General features: G+C 43.7%; 3 protein-coding genes across 6 annotated transcripts in view; 1 reads left to right on the plus strand and 2 right to left on the minus strand.

Moving 5' to 3' along the window:
• Positions 1 to 9482, minus strand: part of psmc6 (proteasome 26S subunit, ATPase 6) — a 20264-nt gene extending 10782 nt beyond the window's left edge. The window contains exons 1-6 of one of the 2 annotated variants that reach the window (XM_061754086.1): positions 9323 to 9482; positions 8767 to 8846; positions 8264 to 8303; positions 8144 to 8196; positions 6491 to 6558; positions 3850 to 3964 (exon numbers count right to left, since the gene is read on the minus strand). In XM_061754086.1, coding sequence (XP_061610070.1) covers positions 3850 to 3964; positions 6491 to 6558; positions 8144 to 8196; positions 8264 to 8303; positions 8767 to 8846; positions 9323 to 9407 — 441 coding nt within the window. In that variant the 5' untranslated portion in view covers positions 9408 to 9482. The remainder of the gene's footprint in view (positions 1 to 3849; positions 3965 to 6490; positions 6559 to 8143; positions 8197 to 8263; positions 8304 to 8766; positions 8847 to 9322) is intronic. The other variant, XM_061754085.1, reaches the window with a different exon arrangement.
• A 3432-nt stretch (positions 9483 to 12914) lies between these two features.
• zfp36l1b (zinc finger protein 36, C3H type-like 1b) lies at positions 12915 to 22537 on the plus strand. 2 transcript variants are annotated; one of them, XM_061754095.1, is made up of 2 exons: positions 12915 to 13149; positions 19891 to 22537. In XM_061754095.1, exons 1-2 carry the CDS (start codon positions 13114 to 13116, stop codon positions 20599 to 20601), a joined length of 747 nt encoding a protein of 248 aa, XP_061610079.1. In that variant the 5' UTR covers positions 12915 to 13113; the 3' UTR covers positions 20602 to 22537. The 2 variants fall into 2 exon arrangements, with proteins under 2 accessions (XP_061610079.1, XP_061610080.1); XM_061754096.1 differs by lacking the exon at positions 12915 to 13149 and adding an exon at positions 13183 to 13333.
• rad51b (RAD51 paralog B) overlaps positions 16294 to 23023 on the minus strand; it is a 30546-nt gene continuing 23816 nt past the window's right edge. The window contains exon 11 of one of the 2 annotated variants that reach the window (XM_061754088.1): positions 16294 to 16824. In XM_061754088.1, the coding sequence (XP_061610072.1) occupies positions 16777 to 16824 (48 nt within the window). In that variant the 3' untranslated portion in view covers positions 16294 to 16776. The remainder of the gene's footprint in view (positions 16825 to 23023) is intronic. The other variant, XR_009785455.1, reaches the window with a different exon arrangement.

Genomic DNA, 23023 nt, shown 5'->3' on the forward strand with positions numbered 1-23023 from the left:
TTCAACAATTCAGTTTTTCTTCTGTCAATATGGGGTGCTGTGTGTAGATTAATGAGGGGGGGGGGGAATGAACTTAAAAAAATTTAAGGGGGTCTGAATACTTTCCGTACCCACTGTGTGTGTGTGTGTGTGTGTGTATATATATATACACACACACACACACACACACACACACACACTGAATAAAAAATAAATAAAAAATCTACACACCCCTGTTGGAACACCAGGTTTTGTGATTTCAAAACCTTTTGCACATATAAACCAGCTCGCTGCAAGAGAAAAACTGAGACCCTTGGTGTTTTTATCAGGAAACAATGTTTTGAAGTGCCACATACACTGTTCTGTACTATTTATGAATTTAATGAACCAAAAATATCTCGCAAATATATTTCAGAGGCTGTTGGCTTCATTCATTGACTGTTCTCGTGCGTTTCCACAACAGAGTGTCTCCAGAGTCAGTTCTCTTTTTCATCCACAGGTATATATGAAATTATAAATACAATAATAAAGAAGTATAACTGTAAAACAAAATATAAATACTGCATTATACTTTATTGGTGCAGCTTGGCAATGGCGGGGGCCGGCGAAATCTCACTTCAAACTGGAAACGTATATCTTAGTTATGAAAGCTCACGTAACATAACGTGAAGTTATTGATTAGTGGGCAATGGTCAGCCACTGATTAAAACCAGTTGCCAAACTCCAAACACTGCAACATTTCAATTCATTTTGGACACGTCGCTTAGTGTGCGGCTAACCCGAAATAGGCACACGCTCAAACCAATAATACAAAAAGTAAAGCTTCGTCGCCAGATCATTATGTCCAATATTGTGCGGACAACAACTGTGTGCTAACGAGGACTTTAGTCATCGAAAAAGTAAGGCAACGCACACCAACCAACACGACACTTTACAGTACTGTCGTAACACTTACAGAACAGAATACGGCATATGGCCGACGTTTGAAGCAAAGATATCGTAAAAACGCGGTTACTTATATCTCTATGGTGTAAATAACCAAAAATTCAAAGGCAGGAAAATATTTGCGAAATTCTGCCTTTCTAAAAATAAAAAAAAATCTAATATATTCTGCATTATTTATGTACCGGTATTTGTTTATTTCAAGGATCATCATCTAATTTCCAAGAGGGTCCTTTCAAAACATACAGATAAATCACCAATATACAAAATAATCACGTGATAGAAAATTGGGGTCGATCAAAGGATTTTCAGTTGTTTGAGATTGGGTGAAAAAGATAGGTTTGATCAATTTTCTGAAATTTTAAAGGCTACAAAGTGACAAAATATCTAAAAGGTTCAAAGATCTTGCCAAAAGGAACTGTAATAGCTTAGTTTTATATTACAACCCCAATTCCAATGAAGTTGGAATTGTTGTGTTAAACAAATAAATACAGAATACAATGATTTGCAAAACATGTTCAACCTATATTTCATTGAATACACTGCAAAGACAAGATATTTCATGTCCAAACTGATGAACTTGATTGTTTTTAGCAAATAATCATTAACTTAGAATTTGATGGCTGCAACACGTTCCAAAAAAGCTGGGACAGGGTCATGTTTACCACTGTGTTACATCACCATTTCTTTGAACAACATACAATAAACGTTTGGGAACTGAGGACACGAATTGTTGAAGCTTTGTAGGTGGAATTCTTTCCCATTCTTACTTGACGTACAGCTTCAGCTGTTCACCAGTCCCCGCGGGGTCTCCGCTGTCATATTTTACACTTCATAATGCGCCACACATTTTCAAATGGGAGACAGGTCTGGACTGCAGGCAGGCCAGGTTAGTACCCGCACTCTTTTACTACGAACCCACACTGTTGTAACACGTGCAGAATGTGCTTTGGCATTGTCTTGAAGAAATGAGCAGGGGCGTCCATGAAAAGATGTTGCTTGGATGGCAGCATATGTTTCTCCAAAACCTGTATGTCCCTTTCAGCATTAACGGTGCCTTCACAGATGTGTAAGTTTCCCATGCCATTGGCACTAACACAGCCCCATACCATCACAGATGCTGGCTTTTGAACTTTGGGTTCATAACAGTCCGGAGGGTTCTTTTCCTCTTTGGCCCAGAGGACACGACATCCACAATTTCCAAAAACTATTTGAAATGTGGACTGGTCGGACCACAGCAGACTTTTCCACTTTGCATCAGTCCATCTTGGATGAGGTCGGGCCCAGAGATGGCGGCGGCGGCGTTTCTGGGTGTTGTTGATAAATGGCTTTTGCTTTGCATAGTTGAGTTTCAAGTTGCACTTACGGATGTAGCGCCGAACTGTATTTACTGAGATTGGTTTTCTGAAGTGTTCCTGAGGCCAGGTGGTGATATCCGTTACACATTAATGTCGGTTTTTGATACAGTGCCGCCTGAGGGATCAAAGGTCACAGGCATTCAAGGTTGGTTTTCGGCCTTGCCGCTTCCATGCAGTGATTTCTCCAGATTCTCTGAAGCTTTTGATGACATTATGGACCGTAGATGATGAAATCCCTAAATTCCTTGCAATTGTACATTGATGAACATTGTCCTGAAACTGTTGGACTATTTTCTCACGCACTTGTTCACAAAGAGGTGAACCTCGCCCCATCTTTGCTTGTGAATGACTGAGCAATTCAGGGAAGCTCCTTTTATACCCAATCGTGGCACCCACCTGTTCCATGTTCCAAACAGGTGTTTGATGAGTATTCCTCAACTTTCTCAGTCTATTTTTGCCACCTGTCCCAGCTTTTTTGAACGTATTACAGCCATAAAATTCTAAGTTACTGATTATTTGCTAAAAACAAAGTTTATCAGAGCAAGCATTGTGAGCAAGCAGGGAGCAGGTGGAGAAACAGTGAGAAATATTGAGGCATGCACTGGGAAGGAGAGGAATGAAGATTAGCCAAAGACAGACAGAATATATGTGCATGAACGAGGGGGAAGAGTGAGGCTACAGAGAGAAGAGATAGCAAGGGTGGAGGACTTGAAATACTTGGGGTCAACCGTCCAGAGCAATGGGGAGTGTGGTCAGGAAGTGAAGAAACGGGTCCTAGCAGGTTGGAACGGGTGGAGGAAGGTGTCAGGTGTGTTATGTGACAGAAGAGTCTCTGCTAGGATGAACGGCAAAGTTTAGAAAACAGTGGTGAGGCCGGCCATGATGGACGGATTAGAGACAGTGGCACTGAAGAGACAACAGGAAGCAGAGTTGGAGGTGGCGGAAATGAAGATGTTGAGGTTCGCTCTCGGAGTGACCAGGTTGGATAAAATTAGAAATGAGCTCATCAGAGGGACGGCCAAGGTTCGATGTTTTGGAGGCAAAGTTAGAGAGAGCAGACTTGGATGGTTCAGAGGAGAACTAGTGAGTATATTGGTAGAAGGATGACGAGGATGGAGCTGCCAGGCAAGAGAGCGAGAGGAAGACCAAAGAGAAGGTTGATGGATGTCGTGAGGGAAGACATGAGGGCAGTTGGTGTTGGAGAGGCGGATGGAGGAGATAGGCTTACATGGAAAAGGATGACGCGCTGTGGCGACCCCTAACGGGACAAGCCCAAAGGAAAAGAAGAAGACACTCCTAAACCTTGTTAAAAACCTTGCCAGAAGACTTTAAAGTTATAAGAGTTGCAGTTATAACTGCAGAGGGTGGACAGATGTTTCTTTTAAACCCTATAGAAAAAGAATGGGATCTCACTTAAATTCATATCTGAGTGAAGGCAGGTGATCCAATACCTTTGGCAATATAGTGCATGTTCATCAAAACAAGGGCATTGTGATTCCAAACCTCCCACCTCAATGTAAAGTCTGACTTGTTCAGTGACAGTCGTAGTAGTGGAGGTAATTTGTTTTACCTCTCTCAGCTCACGAATCTGTTCCGACAATCCACCGATTTCAGAGTAGGAGACGCTACCGGGGTCCTCATGGGACATGTTGTACACCAGAGGGTCCACCTCTCGTGGAAGATACCTTTTGGGGCGTGGGGTGGGGTGGGGAGGAAGAAAAACAAAACACGCTGAGCCAGTGTACACCATTTTGTGTGAGGATCGCCATTTGTCAAACTGCTCGTTGCCTCTACTGGTACAGCTCAATAAATTTGAATAACAAAATTCAAAAACTCCTATTATAAAGATTTACTACCAGACATGCAAACACCCAAAGCATGAAATAGGTGACAAAAAAACAACAACAAAAAACATTGTTGGGGTCTCCCGGGCCCTCGCAGAGATTTTTTTTTTATTTTAATCTGGAAGACTCTGAAGAGTACAACAAGGGAAAAAAAATACAAATAAATTCTTCACGCAGAAAAACTCATTTACACCCCTCAAGTACATGTATGAATTTTAGATGAAAATGATATTTGCCTAATTTCTTTGCTTTGTTTGTCCACCTGCACTACATGAACAGCACCCTCCTCTTTAAGCACTCATTGTGAGTGCTTAAAGAATTGACTACAATCATTATCTGTTCCACTTCTTTTTTCATCCCAAATGAATCCTCCAGGAAAATATTAAGTACAATATTTTTCTGTTTTTAATGGCCATTTCTGAATTTGAAGTTAGTTCATTCCGTGTTGTGACATAATCCTTAACAGCGCTCCGTCGCTTAATACGTTTAACATTAACATCGGTAAACTAATTTGATAAGTGTATCCGCGTTTCCTAATGAATACAAAATGTACTAGCGGATCAGCTTCGCGGTTCCGCTGGGACCACAACCGGGGCCACGACCCGCAGCACCTCAACACAAAAATACAAAAGACCAGTGCAACAAATACGACACGGTCTGATCCGATGAGCCAAAATGTTGCTTAAACGTAAGAGTAGCAATAGAGGATGTCCGCTCCACTGGTGCGTTGAGTAGCCAAACATTGCACTCAAGTAAGAGTACTGTTACTTGACAATTATGTGACTCTGGTAAAAAGGAGTCCTCCAAAAAAATACGAGTAAAAAGACAGGTGACCGTAGCAGGAAAGGTTAACACTTGGTATAAAGAAACGAAAATACATTAAAATCCAAAAATATGATGCTGTACTTCCCATTACTGCTGAGTGTGAAAGAAAGGAGGGCGAAAAAGCCAAAGATACTCCCGGCGCACAAACACAGACAAGCACTATGCACTAGCTAAGCAGAAACACTATGGTTCTGGGGACTAAAATGGCGGAGGAGGCACGGGCGTCGTAAAGTCGAAACGTCGTAACTCGAGGACTCCCTGTATTTGTTGTCGTGTGATTTTGCGATAGTTTATTGTGTGGCATTTGGTTGTACAAATGCTTCAGGCAGTGGCAAGAGTTTCTTTGGCTTTCCAAGTGAAAAAGGAATACGTGACCAGTGGAAAGGGTGAGTCAACGGACAGGGGACGAAACGTGGACGAAGCGATGGGTGCCTAGCAAGCATTCCAAACTGTGCTGATCACTTCGAACCGCCGTGCTTTGAGTAACACTTAGCAGAAAGCATTGGATACAGAGGTAGAGGCGGAAATCAGCTGCGGTGCCAACCATTTTTCCTCCGGTCATCGGGACCTCAACCGCCAGCAAGAGAACTAAATCTCGCAGCCGCCACGGTGCAGCGGCAAAGTGGCGCAGACTTCCTTGTATATACCTACGACTATTAGGGTTATTATGAGACCCACGCAGTACTTTTCAGTACCGTCGCATGTACTTTTGCCTATTGACGAGCCAACAGACTTTCTGCGCAGCGTGCAATAAAGGAGGGGGGGTACACAGTATACAAGAATACTGCATACTATGTAAAAAGCTTGTGCCGTGTCACCGAAACATATGAATATATATGTATAGGAGTGCTAAAAAATATTGCCACCCCTGGGGTGCATTATTTCTAGCCATGACTATAAAATGTCCCCATGAGCATGCCTGTTATATTTTAGTCAGGACTACGTTTCTTATCGACAAGTGAGGATGCTAGAGCAAGTAAATGACGGACTCCTTTTCTGTTGTACAGCCGCTACTTGGCTGCTCGTCGTCGTCGTCGTCGTCGTCGTCGTCGTCGTCGTCGTCACCGTCAGGTTCCGCCCTCCTGATCAGCTCAAACGTACTGTTTGACGACACCAAGTTCAGTTGGGTGCTCCTGTACGTCAAAATCTTCTTCGGGTATGTTCGGGGAGTGCTCCATACGTGTAATAAAAACCTCACTTTTAGCGAAACTATAGTTGACGGCTTGCAAATGACATGCATGTGTTACATAACAATATAAGCAATGCAAATCCGAATTATAACTGACCCCATAATATTTTTGTCCTCTGACCTTTAATGCTCACATCCTCTACCCAACCCCAAAAAATGGGCAACTTGATAGTTCATGGCAAGGAGACCCTTTTACATTATATTGTGGTGAAAAAAATCTAAACATTGTCAAGGATAGATTTAAAAATGATGAGGATTCATTTAGTTGCTTATTTAGGTGTACAGTACCCAATCTTTTTCAACCAGTGAGTGTGGATTGTTCGCCATACGTTTGAAATTCGAAACCAGCCTACCTCATTATAGTCAGCGTAGTCATATCTAAGGCCACTCTGGTGCCTGGCTTCAGTTGGGACTTGTCCAACTAGGATAAATAAATGAAAACACACTTCAAATTCATGAGCCTCTGTCAAGGTACCATAAATACAAAAGCATAAGGCATTGTCAGGTTACATTTACTATTTTACACAATTAAATGTAGTATTGCAAAAAAGTAGGACCTTATTTTTCTGAACTTTTACAATTTCATTCCATTCATCCAGCCATCCATTACAGAACAGGTTAACACAATATGATACCGTGCCCTGCAAAAGTATTGGGACGGCAAGGTCAATTCCTTTATTTTTGTTATATACTGAAGACATTTGTGTTTCAGATCAAAAGATGACTATGAGACAAAAGTTCTGAATTCCTGCGTTTATTTCATGATATTTACATCTAGATGAATTAAACAACTCAGGACAGAGCACCTTTTGTTTGAACCCACCCACTTTTCAAGTGAGCAAAAGTATTGGGGAGAACATTAAATGAACTTAATGTGAATAACATTTAATAATTTGGTGGCATAACCCATACTTGCAATAACTGCATCAAGCCTTTGACCCATTGACTTCACCAGACTGTTTCATTCTTCATTTGAAATGCTTTTCCAGGCCTTTACTGCAGCCTCTTTCAGTTCTTGTTTGTTTTTGGGGTATTTTCCTCTTCAGGAGGTAAAATGCATGCTCTATTGGGTTAAGGTTCGGGATTGACTTGGCCACCACTTTTCTTGCCTTCCACTTTCTTCTCTCTGAAGAAGTCTTTTGTTGTGTTGGCAGTGTATTTTGGGTCATTGTCTTGTTGCATGATGAAGCTTCTCCCAACTAATTTGGATGCATTTTTCTGTAAATTCATTCATCTTCCATACCGCTTATCCTCACTAGGGTCGCGGGTGTGGTGGAGCCTATCCCAACTGACTCTGGGTACAACCTGAACTGGTCACCAGCCAATCGCAGGGCCAAAAACAAGCACTAATGTTTAAGCAATCAATCTAAAAGCCAACACGTGAGCAACTAGAAACACCCATTGCTCGCTTGAAAAGTGGGTGGGTTCAAACAAAAGGTGCTCTGTCCCGAGTTGTTTAATACATCTTGATGTAAAAAAAAATCTGTCATTCTAAACTTTTGTCTCATATTCCTTTTCTGATCTAAAACCCAAAACAAAGGAATTGACCTTGCCGTTTCAATACTTTTGGAGGGGACTGTAGCTGTCACTCTCACAAAAATACTGTAGGTCACCTGAGAAAAGGAAATTGCCTGTTTTTAGCAATAGCGTCAGATCATGTTAAGGCTTAGCACATTGTCATGGGTAAGAAAGGGTTCAGAAAGCCCAGACAGGATGATATCACAGGTGTCGCTTGGGCAGAATCCTCTCCAAAACCATCACCTTTCAGGAGACCCCCCCAAAAAAGGCACGTTTGTTGAACCATTGACATAACATCGTCAAAGAGAGCAACCCATTTTCAACACGTAAGATTGGTCAATAAATTGTAAAAGAAATAAATAACGTGGGGACTGACCAATACTATAGCTTTGTGACAAAATATAGAATTTCCCCAATTTTGACATGGGAGGTTTTGGCCCAAGGCCAGCGATATATTTTTGACACGAGAGAATGTGTTGCGCACGTACCTGTCTGCGGCAACCAACCACATATCGAGGACCATTTGTGGCTTTGACGATGACTGTAATTTAAAAACGCATAAACATTAGGACATGACTGACATGCATGTGATTGAACAGTAAACTTACATTTTTCTTCTGTCAGCTGTTTGAGGACTTCCCCAACAATCTACAGCGATAGATGCATTGAGGTGATTAAGACTCATGTATGACCACAATGTTTTACAACTTTCATACAGTTACACGACAATTTTTGCCAAACAATTTGTCAAGTCTATTAGTGACATATTTGCAGGTTGGTTTTTGATGAATAGTTGACCAAGATTAGTCACATTTCTGTCAGCCTCATTTCACAATATAACAAAAATAACAGCAGGACCAAGTAGGATTTCTTTTTTTTTGTTTATATTGCATTAGCGATACTGACCTTTCAGAACAGTGGGAAATATTAAATTCCCGTATTTAGATGATCAATGACAAAGGATACCGATATAATCAATCTTAAAGCACATAATCACATAACATCAAAACACTGTGGAAACATTGGAATGGTGTCACCCCAATTAAACTATATTCCACATATACAAGGCATGAATTAGTTACTAGGTTCTGACTTGAAATAACACTTTTACCTGGCCAACACTCTGTAGAGCTTTGAGGTCGTTCTCTGACTTCTCATACTGTTTAGTTTGTTCTCGCAGTTGTTCTCTCACTGAAAATCAAACAGGGCGGGGGTGCGTTTTAATTGCAAAATAACTCACCGAACACCGGACAAACGGATACAAACTCCTTCTGTTAAACATCTCCCAGTGAAACGCCTGGACAGCTAGCCGGTTAGCGGTGGGAAATTATATAGTATACATAGTACTAGCCCTAAATAAAACTAAAAACAATGACAATTGTACGACGTGATATGCGTATTGGATGCTCATTCATATGCACATTGTTAGCATTGCGATTCAACCACGATTTATTAATGCCACATAACGAGGCTAGTGTACTCCAAGTTAGCGGCTCGGTACTATATTGTACTCCCATTCAAATGCACTACGACGCTCACTGCATGACAAAGCACAAGCTAGCCAGCCTGCTACGAGACTGTCATTGTGATACTATCTTTTCGATAAACGCAATACACAACGTGTACACATTTGCTAACGCAAAGGTACATGTTAAATTGGTTCTTACATTCCTTTAACCGCCCGTCAACTTCTTTATGTTCAAGCAATTTTTTACGATAATCTTGTAGCACCTTCTCCCTGTTGTCCGCCATTATGTTGCAATGGATTCTGGGTACCTATCAACAACTTCTTCTTCTTCTTCTCCTCCTCCTTCTTCTTCGTGTTGTTGGCGGGTGGCATCAAACGTTCAAGCTCGGGATGGGCGCGGCAGTTCTTTTGAGTGTACTGAATCATTCGAATCGGTTCATTAAAAGATTCGTTCACCGAATCGTTCCGTTCCTTTTCACAAAATCCGTGTGCTTCCTCATTCATTTAATGATCCAGGGATGAATCAAAGCTTTAATAATCGCATTAGAGACAAAGAGAGAGTGATATGTATGTGTACGTATACACACTTGTTATTAATTTACATTTATTTTAAATATGTGTGCTTGTTTTCATGTGCTTGACTGACTCAACATTAGCCGTTAGCTTGAAGAAAAGGCTTCTAGTGAAAGCTAGCCCCGCGAGGACGTCAGGACGAGCGGTTCAAATCACTCATGAGTACGTTCACTGCGTAGTACGTCGTTCCTTGCGCAAACCAATCACTCATTGTACTCGTACATCGCTCCTTAGCGGATCACAAACGAAGAAGTTCCACTAACGAATCACTCTTCAGTTCCTCAGTACGACAGGTCACTGAACGAATCACTCAGTTCACTTAAGCCCCTCCCCTGAACGAATCACTCTTCAATTCCTCAGTACACCAGTTCACTGAATGAATCACTCAGTTCACGTAAGTCCCTCCCCGCTTGCACGGCGCTGCATGACGTTGGCTTGCTCATTGGTCATTCGGCGAAGTGACTGACAACGCTGGCGAATCGCAAATCACATGGGAGGATGTTTCTTGAAGTCCCGCCCCCGCCTGCACGCTCGCTGCTCATTGGTCATTCGCCGAAGATTCAGAAGTGAGTCACAGAACGCTTCAGCAGTTCCGTTTCCGCTCCCGGCCGACTCGGTTGCCTGGCGGCGGCGGTTGGCGGCCGAGGTAAAAGAACGAATCATTTCATCAACTGTTTCGGTTCAGTTCGTTCACTAAAAAGATTCGTTCTTCTGAACCAAACGTTCGCGAACGGAACAACACGTTCCAACAAGTTCAATGTGCATTACCGCCATCTACTGTGCTGGAGTGTGGCTCACTGTACGCTTATACATACGTATAGTACTAGGGAGCAAAACAAATAAATACAATCCAAATACAGTTTAGACTAGATTCTCTTTATCAATCCTGTTTCATTTAAAAACCGAAAAAGTCTTTGAGCTTAATTTCTTCAGTGGTTACATATACATTTCGAAGATTAAATACTTTTCTTCAAATCATCTCTTCGCCTCCCTCTACTTATTTCCATCCATCCATCCATTTTCTTTACTGCTTATCCACACAAGGGTCACGGGCTGCTGGAAGCTATCCCAGTTATCTTCGGGCGAGAGGCGGGGTACACCCTGAACCGGTCGCCAGCCAATAGATCATACATTTCAAATAACACATCTGACCTACCATGTTCTTTAAGGACAACAATGTTGTTCAATCAACTGTAGTGCCATGATGATTTCAAGCAATTCCACTGTATATACTGCTAAGTGATCTGGGGCCTCATGTACAAAGACCTCTAAGTGTCGCCATGAAGTTGGCGCGAGGCAGCGCACATTTCCACGGTCATTTCGCTCTTGATACATCTGAACTTTGCCGTAAAAAAGAACGGACGCCACGTTTTTGTGCGTACGCGCCTTTTGTATACGAGGCCCCCGATGTCTGTTCCTGAATGTTTATATTTAAGTCGGGAATGACACATCCAAATGCTGTTGTAACCCCAGTACCGTAAATGTCAAACTGAGCCGTATATGAACAGTTGACAATAAGTCAATTAAATAAAAAACAAACAACAAAGAAAAGCTCAAAATTACGTTGGGAGAGATATGTGAATATCCATGGTAAATATTTCTGGAGGTGAACATTTTTATCTTGAAAAGTAACATTGTAAACCTTTGTTGTCGATAAACCTTTCAAAAGCGCCCATGCCACCACCAGCGTCTCCGCTACACCGGAGAAAAAAAAAAATAAAGCCGCTAGAATGGCCCGGCCAATCACCTGACTTGAATCCAATCGAAAATCTACGGAAAGAACTGAAACTCAAGGTCCATAAAAGATACTTTTCCCTGTGTCATTTCACATTATTACACACAACTTATTTTTTTGATCTTACTTGTTCTTCTTTCTTTGTATATATGGGTTACATGGGTTGTTCCCAACATCTGGTGAAATTTCCATGTCAATAGCACCTTTGGAAATACATTGAATGTCAAGACATTAATAATCAATCCATTCATTTTCCAAACTGCTTATCCTCACTAGGCTCGCAGGCGTTCTGGAGCTGAATCTCAGCGAGAGGCGGTCTACACCCTGAACTGGTCACCAGCCAATTGCAGGGCACATCCAGTGTAAACAAACAACCAACAAGCAAGAGTCCTATCTGGCCTTTTTGGCCTGTGGGACTCCAGAGGCAGCTGATGGGTACCGGTTGGCCAAGCGGAATGCAGCTTTGGTGGTGGCTGAAGCAAAAACTCGGGTATGGGAGGAGTTCGGTGAGGCCATGGAGAAAGACTTCCGGACGGCTTCGAGGAAATTCTGGTCCGCCTTCCGGCGTCTCAGGAGAGGAACACTATACACAGTGTTGGTGGTGCACTGCTGACCTCGACTCGGGCCCTGAAGTCGCCCATATCTAACACCCCCCCCCCCCCGTGTGGCACTTCAAAAACGTTGCATGAAAGGACGTCTTTCACGTAAGCATGTGCGATAAGACATTCTGAAAGGGATATACATAAATTGGTGTGTATGAATAAAACAAGGCAGGAGGGCCCCCAAGAATTTCCTGTTTCTGTCTTAGCAGACCTCTTCTCCTCCAACTGGAGAGTCCCCTCAGGGCACTCATCCGCTTCCTCCTCACCATCTCCCACCTCGTTAACTGAACCCTGACCAGTCATGCAAACAATCACACAAACTCCGAAACAACTCACACGCTCACAGCGATTATGTCTCCTCTCTCCTCAAATGGGCCAAGTGTGAAATATCATGACCGAATTCAATTTTGTCCGACCCGCTTTTCACAGAGACATACGCTGAGGTTGACTTCTTGGCAAACTGCGTGCTCTCCTCTCATCCCGGGAAGCCACCAAATCGGCTTCCTGCGTTGTCAATCCGGTCGCGTTCCCATGGCTGTCAGGGGCCACGCGAGAGAGGACGTTAACAGCACCCAGTACAGCGTCATAGCCAGTATTCACGGTTTCACTATTCAGTCTCTGATGAACTTTTTCCTCACCGTTTCCTTCGATTCGACTGTTTGGATGACGACGACGACTCAAATGATGACCATGATTCATATTCTTCAGTCTAACTTTTGTTGCATGACTTATGAAGGATTTTCTTAAACCTGAGGTATGAATTCCTGGAATTCTTAATAGAGTAATTCTGCGGCTACATCAGTACCATTGAGCCACGCGTCTTGAAAAAAAAAGAAAAGGTAGTGTGGGAGAGTTACCAATGTCACGACTGAGATTGTTCCATCATGGCACCGCCCTGTTACAAAACCAATATTGGCCAATAGAGGCGCTGTTTCCTCCCGAGCTGCTGTGCACAGCGTCGCAGGCGGAAGGCCGCCAACCGACCGCTGCCTGCTTAAATCCCAAACCGAACTGCGTAGCACCGCGCCACTACACAAACCTGGACTTCACCGCCAGCTCGTCCAAAACATCTACTAAGGAATGACGGCGGCCTGCATTTGTCCTTTCTTCGACAAGGTATATGACGGCCATGCGCGCACTGAGTTGTCCTTTGTAGCGTAGACATGCTAACGTTAGCATTGGCACTTTTTTTTTTTTTTTTTTTGGGTCAAACTAAATGTGAAACTCGGCTTTTTAATAACGCACACGAGACACTCCGTGTACCTCAACACTCGGTAACGCTATACGTGCCGTCGAGAAGGTGAGTAAAAACTCTGAAAATCCGCGCAGTTCGCTTCAGTGTGTAAAAGCTTTGGCGCAAAGTTTGCAGCATCGCGTCAGATGAGCGTTCGGCGCTGAACGTGCTTAAGTCAGCGTCGTCGTGCTAAGCTTTGCTCTTGTTTAAAGCGGCCAATTTGCAAAGATTCTCGCCCAGGCGGCTAAAACGAGCCGTACTTCGAGCAACTTCGTTGAGTGTCCAGCTGTTTGGACCGCTCCGGTGTGACGTAGCGATCCGGTTTGGCTGTCAGTTGGCTGCTGGGGCCAAAGCGACGCGTCCATCAGTACAGTATCCCACTTTGGGTTTGGCAGGAGAGCCACCTGTTGGATCGCAGACCTCGAACGCGGTGCAAATGGCCCAACCGTGACAAGCAAATGTTTATGGCGGCGAGTGACTTTGCAAACTGCACTTTGTTTTGGTCTGAATTGAAAAGTGGCGAGCTGTTGAGCGAGACTGACGGGCGCAAAGAAATGCGAGAATTTTATTGGTAAAAATAAGTTGGTTTCATAGCGTTTTCAACCATTTTAAATGCAGTAGACTAAAATTTCAGTACATTTTATTTTCAGTTATTTTTTAAAATTTCTTTAGCACTTATGAAAGTGTTTTTGGTTCGAAAAAAAAGTGTATATATTCGCACTGCAAGATTATGGCCAAAATGATAATCAGGATTATTTTGATCTATTTCATAATCCTGATTATTCATCACAATTATTCCTCCTGTTCTATTTTGATCATACACATTTTCAACGACAAATGCGTAAATAGTTTTAAGTGCAAAATTACCTTGTAAGATGAAATTCTAAATAATCAAAATAAAATGTACCTAAGAAATTCATATTTACCAAGGGCTAATTGAATAAATGTGCCATCACGCATTGCAATTCATTGGAAGAAGATGGGCATAAGTCAATCTAACATTTGGCTGCACGCATCAATATTTCATTTGCAAATCCCCGTCAAGCCAGCCGCCACAACGATGTAGCGTTGTCCCGAGCAAAGTTTTTCCCTTCTGATCCAATACCGATATTGCAGCCTTGAGTTTTGGCCTGTACCGATATCAGTCCAATCTGATATCATGCAATAATCATACATGCAAATCAGTCGCCTTTGGGCGAAATTTGCCATTTAAGTGTATCTTGTAGATCCGATGAGTCACTGTCGGCAAAGGCTGCTTCGTACTCCTTGAACGCTGGCAGCTAGATCCAGTCCACACATCCACCGTCCACACACAGATGTAATTGTGAATATTACTCTGCGGCGGACTAACATGCGAGCGCATATTAGTCCGCCGCAATTATTGCTTGTTCATCAACTATTTCGTGAGCGAAGGCTACGACTTCGACTTCCGCATCGGGAGCTGTTTGCGCCGATCCAATGAAGCGCTGGTGACGTTTAAGTATAGTTCACCCATCAAACGTCACAGTCACGTGACCTCACACGTCTTCTATTGGGCTTCCCGGGCGTAGGTATTAACAAGAGATAAACCAGCCGGGCTGATCGTCGTGCCTGAGTGGCCACCATTTTGGGAAGGTCGTCGATACCATGAAGGCAACGGCGCGCTGCTCGTGTTTGCATTTCGATGAACAAAAACAACAGCTTTCGTGTGTTGTCGTATTTGTCTGGCACTGTCTGCCCAAATGTGGATATCCCAGCTCACTTCTAACCGGGCTTTACACGATCAGGATTTTTGGGGCCGATCAGCCAGTTAAAAAACAAAACGACACCCGATCGCCGATCCAATCACAGGATGGAGGAATGTGTCTATTTAAATGACCTGTTCATTTACTGGATATGCTTGTATACTTAATTGCTCAAACAGTTATATTAATATAATAATAATATATATATATAATTCATGTTTGTTGTCTTTGTTCATCTATTTATGCCAGTGAGGCATAGTGACAGACAGAACAAATGATAAATGGTCTTCTATTAGATGGCAGGAAGTACACACAGTAATTAATCTATCCACTTTTTGTGACATTTTTGTTTGTTGATGTTCCGTGAGATTTTTCCATTGTAAAACATGTTCCTTGGCTCCATAAAGGTTAGAAATCACTCCTCTCGTCAGATCGTGTATTCTAATCAGTCACGTCAAACCAACATTATATGACAGAAATAATGGGTGCTAACTTGCTTTAATTAAATGACTTCACCCACTCCGAAACGTTAGAGCATGATTCGACAGAGCGGCGGCACGTTTACGTCCAACCGTTCGCGGTACCAGTAGCTTGCTAGGCTACATAACGTTTTGTTGCCTGCTTGCGAGCCGTATCGTATTCCAAGTACGTGAACATACGTCGAGCAAGCCTTAGACGAACGTCCTTTCCTCTCCTGAGCACCGGTGACCAGCAACACACGTTTTTCCCCATTTTGTCCTTATAATACAAAGTCGGCGCGCTCCGCTCTTGTTGTCGTCGCCACGGTAACGAGTCTATCCGGTCGCATTTGAGTTGACAAGATAAAGCCCAATGATTGTAAAAAAACGGGATGTGGTGGTATCGGAATACAAGATTTTATTGCAGTAGTCTGACGTAGTGCAATCGTGAAAGAGCAAATTTGTCTTGTAGTCTGATCGGCGGTCTGTTCCACACCGCCGATATGGTTTTAAAAAATCTTTATTTTATTTTGATTTTTTTATAAAAAAATAACTTTATTGGCCGTCAGATATTTACAGGACTACGGCAAAAGACGCGCCATGGTCAAAAATAAACAAGCTTTTGGATTCAAATATATTGTGCACGATGGCGACGTGGAGTGAATGTCTTGCGGATCGGATCGGCGAATTATGACATTCAAGCCGATCGGCATAAAATACAAATTCTCGACCGATGAGGCCGATAAAATCGGTGTAAAGTCTACTTGTAACTTTAGAGAACACAGTGTAGTAAATTGCAGATGTGTTGTTGTAGTTTTGACTGTTCGTTAGGGTTTTTTTTCACACTCTCAGCAGTAATGGGAAGTACAGCATCTTATTATTTAATTTTCATGTATTTTAGTTTCTTTATACCAAGTGGTAACCTTTCCTGCTACGGTCACCTGACCGTGGTCGGGAGACGCCTTCTCCAGTGCCGAGGTTGTCCTCCTCCTCCTCTCGTCGCACAGCCGAGCTGGGCGGCGGCAAGAATAAAGGCGCGAAGCACCGATTTGCTGCTTGAAGGGCTTTATTAGCTCCTCTGCGCAGTCGACGTCAACGGGTCCTCCGCTGATCGCTACGCTTCCCCGGTCGCCGTCACTACACTTGCCAGTGTGCACACTCACACTTGCGCGCACTCCTTCCTCCGTCGCAGTCCCATCTCACTCACACATCGACGCACACACACTGAGCTTGCTGTCACAATCACGTGGGACAATACCCGTAACAGAAGTATTTCCAAGTAAATTTGGACTTTAACGGTGAAATCCGACTTGCGTGGAAATTCGGGTTACGTCGCCAGCGTGGGAACGGCACTCGTTCGTAAAACGAGGACTTCCTGTAGTGAAAAATGAAGTGAAACAGTGATTTGAGTCAATTGTTTTCCAGAATGAGAGTGCTTAAAGAGGAGGATGCGATTCATGTGGCACAGCTTGAAGCAGGCATCAAGTGCAGGTGAAGATGGACCTGGCTCAAGTTGGAGGCCGGAACAAAAAAAGCAAAGAAATTAGGCACATTTAATTTCCATCTTAAATTTGTACATCATGTACGTGAGCGGTGCAAACAAGTTTTTCTGCGTGAAGAAAAAAAACAAATAACGTATGCCTTATTGTACTCTTAAAATCCCCCAAATTCTCTGCGGGGGGCCGGGGGATGAACAGTTTTTTTGGGTCACCTTTTCATGCCTTTGGTGTTTGCATGTCTGTACATAAGCTTATTTTGTAGGATGGAATGTTAGAAAAGGCTTGATCCAAGTGCTATTACTCACAGCATACTGACCCATTTATTCTTCACCAATGGGTTACATAAAGTCACTTTAAACATAGGATTGTACTACTAGTGGAATAGAATCAATTATTTTATAAAATCCTAAAAGGAAAATCACAAAAATGGATTTAAATATTACATTGTTCTACAATTGAATAGATTGAATACAAAATACATTGCCATGAACCATGAAAATGAACCTCAATAAATAATACAAATTATACTTTTAAAGTGCAAAATAACAATTCAAGTTCAATTCAGTCATTTTTTTGTTTTAAATGTCAGTATATGGTGGGAACAGCATTTGGTTTCTCCACATGTAATACAGCTAGGGCACGGGTGTCAAACTCGAGGCCCGGGGGCCAAATCTGGCCTGCCAACTCATTTCATGTGTCCATCGAAAGCAAGTCATCTGTGTCAACTTCCATATGGACTTGACTTCTGATTTCAAAACTCAGTTTCCATCAATTTGTTGTGCGTATGTAATAGTGTTATGAGGTGACTAAACTGTTACATGGTTTGACAGTCAACGGCCCTCTGAGGGAAACCGTGACTACAATGTGGCCCACGACAAAAATGAGTTTGACACACCTGATCTAGGGTGTAGTTTTATAAACAATGTTGTGGCGGATAGGAATAATGTTGTAAGGCTTTAAGGCTCTTGTACTGCCCCTGTTTGTGTGTGGCTTTTTGGAAACGCTGTTCCTGCTGTGCACGTCTTGACCTCTGAGGGGCAGTGTGGTGCACGCAATGACACAGTAACAAAGAAAGTAGAAGTCGCGATAAAATCTGAATGTACCGTCATTTCTCGTAAAATGCACACCCGTGTATAATGCGCACCCCTAAAGTTGACCAAAATTCTGGAAAACCCTTCTACTGATATGTAATACATTTTGCTTCACCCCATATGATCGAAACATGAAGTATGATCTGTATTTTGTTAGTTTTCCAAGAATGATTCACTTCATTCATGCGCTCCACTTTCCCTGGGACCGGGGATGGTACCCTGTGCCAAAGTAGTGTTTGAGGCCAAGTCCTGCCTCAACCTTTTGGAGATGGTCATTTTTAAAATGACTGCCATTATCTGTGCGGATTAATTTGGGGAATCCATGAGTTGGAAACGAACTATTGACCCACCTCACAATTTTGACTCAAATTCTCAATGATGTCCTGTAAATGAGGGTGCCAGCAACGTACGAGTGTTCGGGTCATTCGTACCTTACCCACATGTGCCGCTCCGTGAGCCTCTTCCAACAGGACCCGGAGCCGAAGCGCCGAGGGAACAGGACGACCACCAGGGTGATGGTGTCCGGAGAGGCCTTATTGGCCTTCAAAATACTTTTGATCCTCGAGTAATGTCTCTATTGTGACTTTGGGAAATAATTGAACTGATCCTGATTCTGATTCTGCCCACACCATCTGATATACTGGCCAATAACCCGCCATCTGCTTTGCGGCGGCATCCGCCGCCTCCTTCCCCTGCTCTACCAAGCCATCACCTTTACTATGTCCCTTACATTTGATCACGGCCACCTTGCTCATCTTGATGCTTTATTGGCGTTCCATTGAAAACCGTTGTGGCAGTTCTATATGCACTACACGTATGCGGAATCTGTTTAAATGTTGACAATTTTCCCTTCTGCTAACTCCAAAGCTCTCAATTCTGCCAATTGTGACGCTTCAACCTACTCTGATTCCCTCACCTCTTCTTGACCGCTGCCATCCTGCCTGTAGGCCTCTCCGAGTCCCTGAAACAACCACCGCCATCTGTATACGAAACCATCTCAGCATCTGAGTAGGGCGTACCTTGCAAGTCCTGTCCTGTTCTTCTGTTCTTGCCGCACATTCATGGGGCCCCCCCTACTGAATGGTGTCTGCCATATTAATGCCCTCATGCGTATGTGATGTGTGGTGCGTTCAACTTGTTCTCTAAGCGAGTCAGTCTTTTGTAGTCTCTCGGCTCATCCAGCCCCATATCTAGTAGATGGTGGGTGGCTTTTTTCAGTTTGGGCCAACTGTACGCTTATGTACACAAGGACATGTCTCCCACTGTCCCCCTTCTGAAAAAGCACACCACGCTTCGCGGTAGCCTTTTCACAAACATCTAAAGAACATAGTTTCGAGTAGTTAGGTCTGCGTAAATCTGCTGCTGAGGCGAGTGATTGTTTTAACACAATGAAAGCACTCTCCGCCTCAGTAGTCCAATCCAAACTGGCCCATAAGTTGCGCATGCCGTGAACAGCAATCATGGCCCTCAAAAGTGGTAGGTAGTCACACGTTAAGAAAAATGGGATTCAAGTTGATCGTTAATCAGATCGGGAGGTGGGGTGGATTGCCACCTGTACATGGACGCATTTCTCCCACCCACCCGTGCAGATTGGGTTTTTCGGAGCATGCGGACATGAACACAGCTTTGACTGCAAACATAGATGTCATGCAGTGACGCAGGCGGTGTAACTTTTTCGAGTCTGGCTTTATTGCCTTTCCATCAGCGTGTTGGGCTGAAATTCAGGAATGGGAAAATGCCGTGCGTGTTGTTCTTCTTCAGGCCACAAACTAGTTGAGAGCGAATCAACAGTGGAAGTTTGTATTGTTTCCGTTGCCATGTCTAATTGTCTTTTCTGTTTTTTCTCCACAGAACAAGATGTTGAACTATAGCCAAGCGTGCGCCGGCGCCAGCAGCCAAGTCAATTCGAGCCGCTACAAGACCGAGCTGTGCCGGCCTTTCGAGGAGAACGGATCTTGCAAGTACGCTGACAAGTGCCAGTTTGCCCACGGCATGCACGAGCTGCGCAGCCTTACCCGTCACCCCAAGTACAAGACTGAGCTGTGTCGCACCTTTCACACCATTGGATTCTGCCCGTATGGCCCCCGTTGCCACTTCATCCACAACCCTGAGGAGCGCCGCGGTCCCCCGCCCCTTTCCGCCTTCAACAAGATGGGGTGCTCTCGCCTACAGCACAGTTTGAGCTTTGCGGGCTTCCCCAGCCCCGGCGGCTCACAAGACAGCCCCACCTTGGTCACCCCGCCTCCCAATCGCTCCACTGAAGACCTGACCGAGTGGTCCGGCAATCCCTTCAGCTACTCTAGCCAGGAGATTGCCAGCCTGTTTGGCCCCAGTTTGGGGCCCCCACCTGTTTGTGAGCCCCAGCCTCCGGCCCCACTTTCCCCCACAATCCCCTGCTTTTTTCACCCAGCCTCAGATGGCCCCCCGAGTCCCCTCAACTCTTTATCTGACCAGGAGGGTTACCAGAGCAGTCTGGGCAGTCAGAGTGGCTCGGAGTCCCCCCTCCTGGATGCATCCCGCCGCCTACCCATCTTCAGCAGGCTCTCTGTTTCTGATGAGTAAACTTAATTGCTTTATGGAGTGAAGTGAGGAAGAGGAAGACCGCTCACTCCTCAGCTCTGTTTACACAAGAACTCGAATCACAATATCAGATGCCTTTTGAAAATCAGAATTTTTTTGGTTTCCTATCCCTTTCAATTGCAGTCAGGTCTCGTTAACAAAATGAACAACGACTAAAGCGGTATGGTCTTTACAGCCACGCACTGGCCAGCGCCATGTTTAAATGAATGTGAAATGCAGCAGTAAAAACGCAGACTTTTCGTTCGGAAGCAGCAGCAGCAACTAACGAGTGTCTGCACTCGACTGTGTGTGTTGCAGTCTTGCCAATCTCCAGGCGGCCTTTGTTATCGCCTCTTGCCACGACCTTTGAACGCTCCCTGTTTAATTTGTAAGGGTCACCTCAGCTTCACGAACAAGAGGACATCGGCGGAGAGATTTTTTAAGCGAGTCCAGCAACTGGCCTCACCAAACCCAGTTTCTTCAAAGTCATGCCGCGTGAGGGCACGCTCTACTCTTCAGGTCTCGGGGTCACTCTTCTCGATAGCAAGGCTGGAATCCTGCTGCTGTTCCTTGGACATGAACGCCAATACGGTTTGTGCAGGCCACAGCGTTAAGAATCCTTTAACGTAGATTCCAGGGCAATTGGATTCGACAAAAACGTCACTAGTTTCCACGGATGACTTTTATTGGATCGCTGAGGTCAATATTAGTTGGTCACTTGAGCTGAACTGACTTCGAAGTGCCAGCAGACAATGTTGAGCAGCATTCGAAAGGTGCGGTCTCTTAGTCGCCCCCCCCCCCCTCCTCAATGTTGAGCGGTTGCGTATCATCTCTCCCCATTGATGAGTTCCTGCATCTGGGGATGTGTTGCTCAGCGTTAGTGCTTTGATTGGTTCCCCATGTTCATATCCATTGTATATTATTATTATTATTATTATTATTGTCTAGTTTACTTCCATAAAGCCCGAAGCATTTTGGTTGTCACTGCTTATTTATCAAATTCTATTTATTGCTGATTTTAAGCATTTTATGTTGTATTTATCTTTTCATGAAACAATAGTATATTTATGATCTCCATAATCGCAAGATTGTGAAGCAAGTTTTTTTTTTACAGTAATAGATTTCACTGCAATGACATTTTTGTTCCCATTTGTCTTTGTTTTGAAACGATCTCAATTTCAAGCAAAATGCAGAAAGGTGTAGCATTTGTATTCCTCCTCCCGCACGTTGCGATCCGAAGGCACAAATGCACCGCCGGCTCCACGCAGTCATGCGCGCTGGTGCGGGTGGCGTTCAGGTAGAATTTTGCACTAAATAGTCGCTAAATGGCATTCTTATACCTCTTCACATACATCTACATAAGAGAACGATATTAGACGTTATACATTAGTACGGTAGTTTTATTACATATGAGCCCAGTTTACTGAACCACCTGCACGGTGCATTGACAAATCCTGCATAGAGTATGATTTAGGCCCGGAGAATGTAGACTGGTTCTGGAAAAGTCCTGTCCTCACACCAGTAACGTTTTATTAGGTTTCAGTTACGCGACGCATCACGGAGTCAGTCAGGCGATTAGAGAAAGATCTGTTTGCTAATTTTTGGAGCAAAATAAGTTGCCTTGCCTTTTTCCCCCGATCACGCACAGACGTACCAGCACTTTTTGTCTCCATGACGATGACGACGATGATGATGATGTAAAGGTTATTCTTGACCACTCTTTCCCATGAAGTGCCTACAAAAAATATATATACATTCCAGGTTTCCCAATTGTTGTGCCTTCCTATTTTTTGTACGGTATGACTGCTAAAAGCCTAAAATGTATTCCTGCAGGTAAGGGGTTAACGGCATTGCAACGCAGCTGCTGCTGTTTCACTGCAGTAGCGTCTTTTGTGACGACAGAGTTGCAGTTCAAAACCAATAAAACGTGTTCATATTGCTCGTGTGTTCTTTTTTTTGCCAACAACACGGCAAAGGTTTGCACGAGTCGAGGTTCTCCTGAATACGCAAACATTGGCTCCGAGAGCTGCCGTGCATTTGAGTAGCACTTCCAATCGCATTCCAATGGCCCGCATGCGTAGACTCACATTTCGTTATCCTAAAATACAGTCCGGGGCAATATAATGGAAAACCACATTTGCATGAGATCAAATCAAATGTATATCTTTTATAGAGCAAGGAGCCATTCTGGTAACTTAAACCACGTCAGTACGACCGTGTGATTTGCGTGTAGAAAAGTACACAAAAGTGTATTCTATTTGATATTAAACATGCACTGCTAATTAGCATTTTGCGGAGGTTAATGTGACCTATAAGCTGTATAACGGGATAGGAGAAACTCATCTTTTAAGGGTAAAGTGAATGTACAATAACCTGCTTACGTAAATGCACACATTTACCCTCAAAATAATACTTTGTTGCAGCA

Source organism: Phyllopteryx taeniolatus, chromosome 18, assembly GCF_024500385.1.
Source record: "Phyllopteryx taeniolatus isolate TA_2022b chromosome 18, UOR_Ptae_1.2, whole genome shotgun sequence".
Classification (NCBI taxonomy): domain Eukaryota; kingdom Metazoa; phylum Chordata; class Actinopteri; order Syngnathiformes; family Syngnathidae; genus Phyllopteryx; species Phyllopteryx taeniolatus.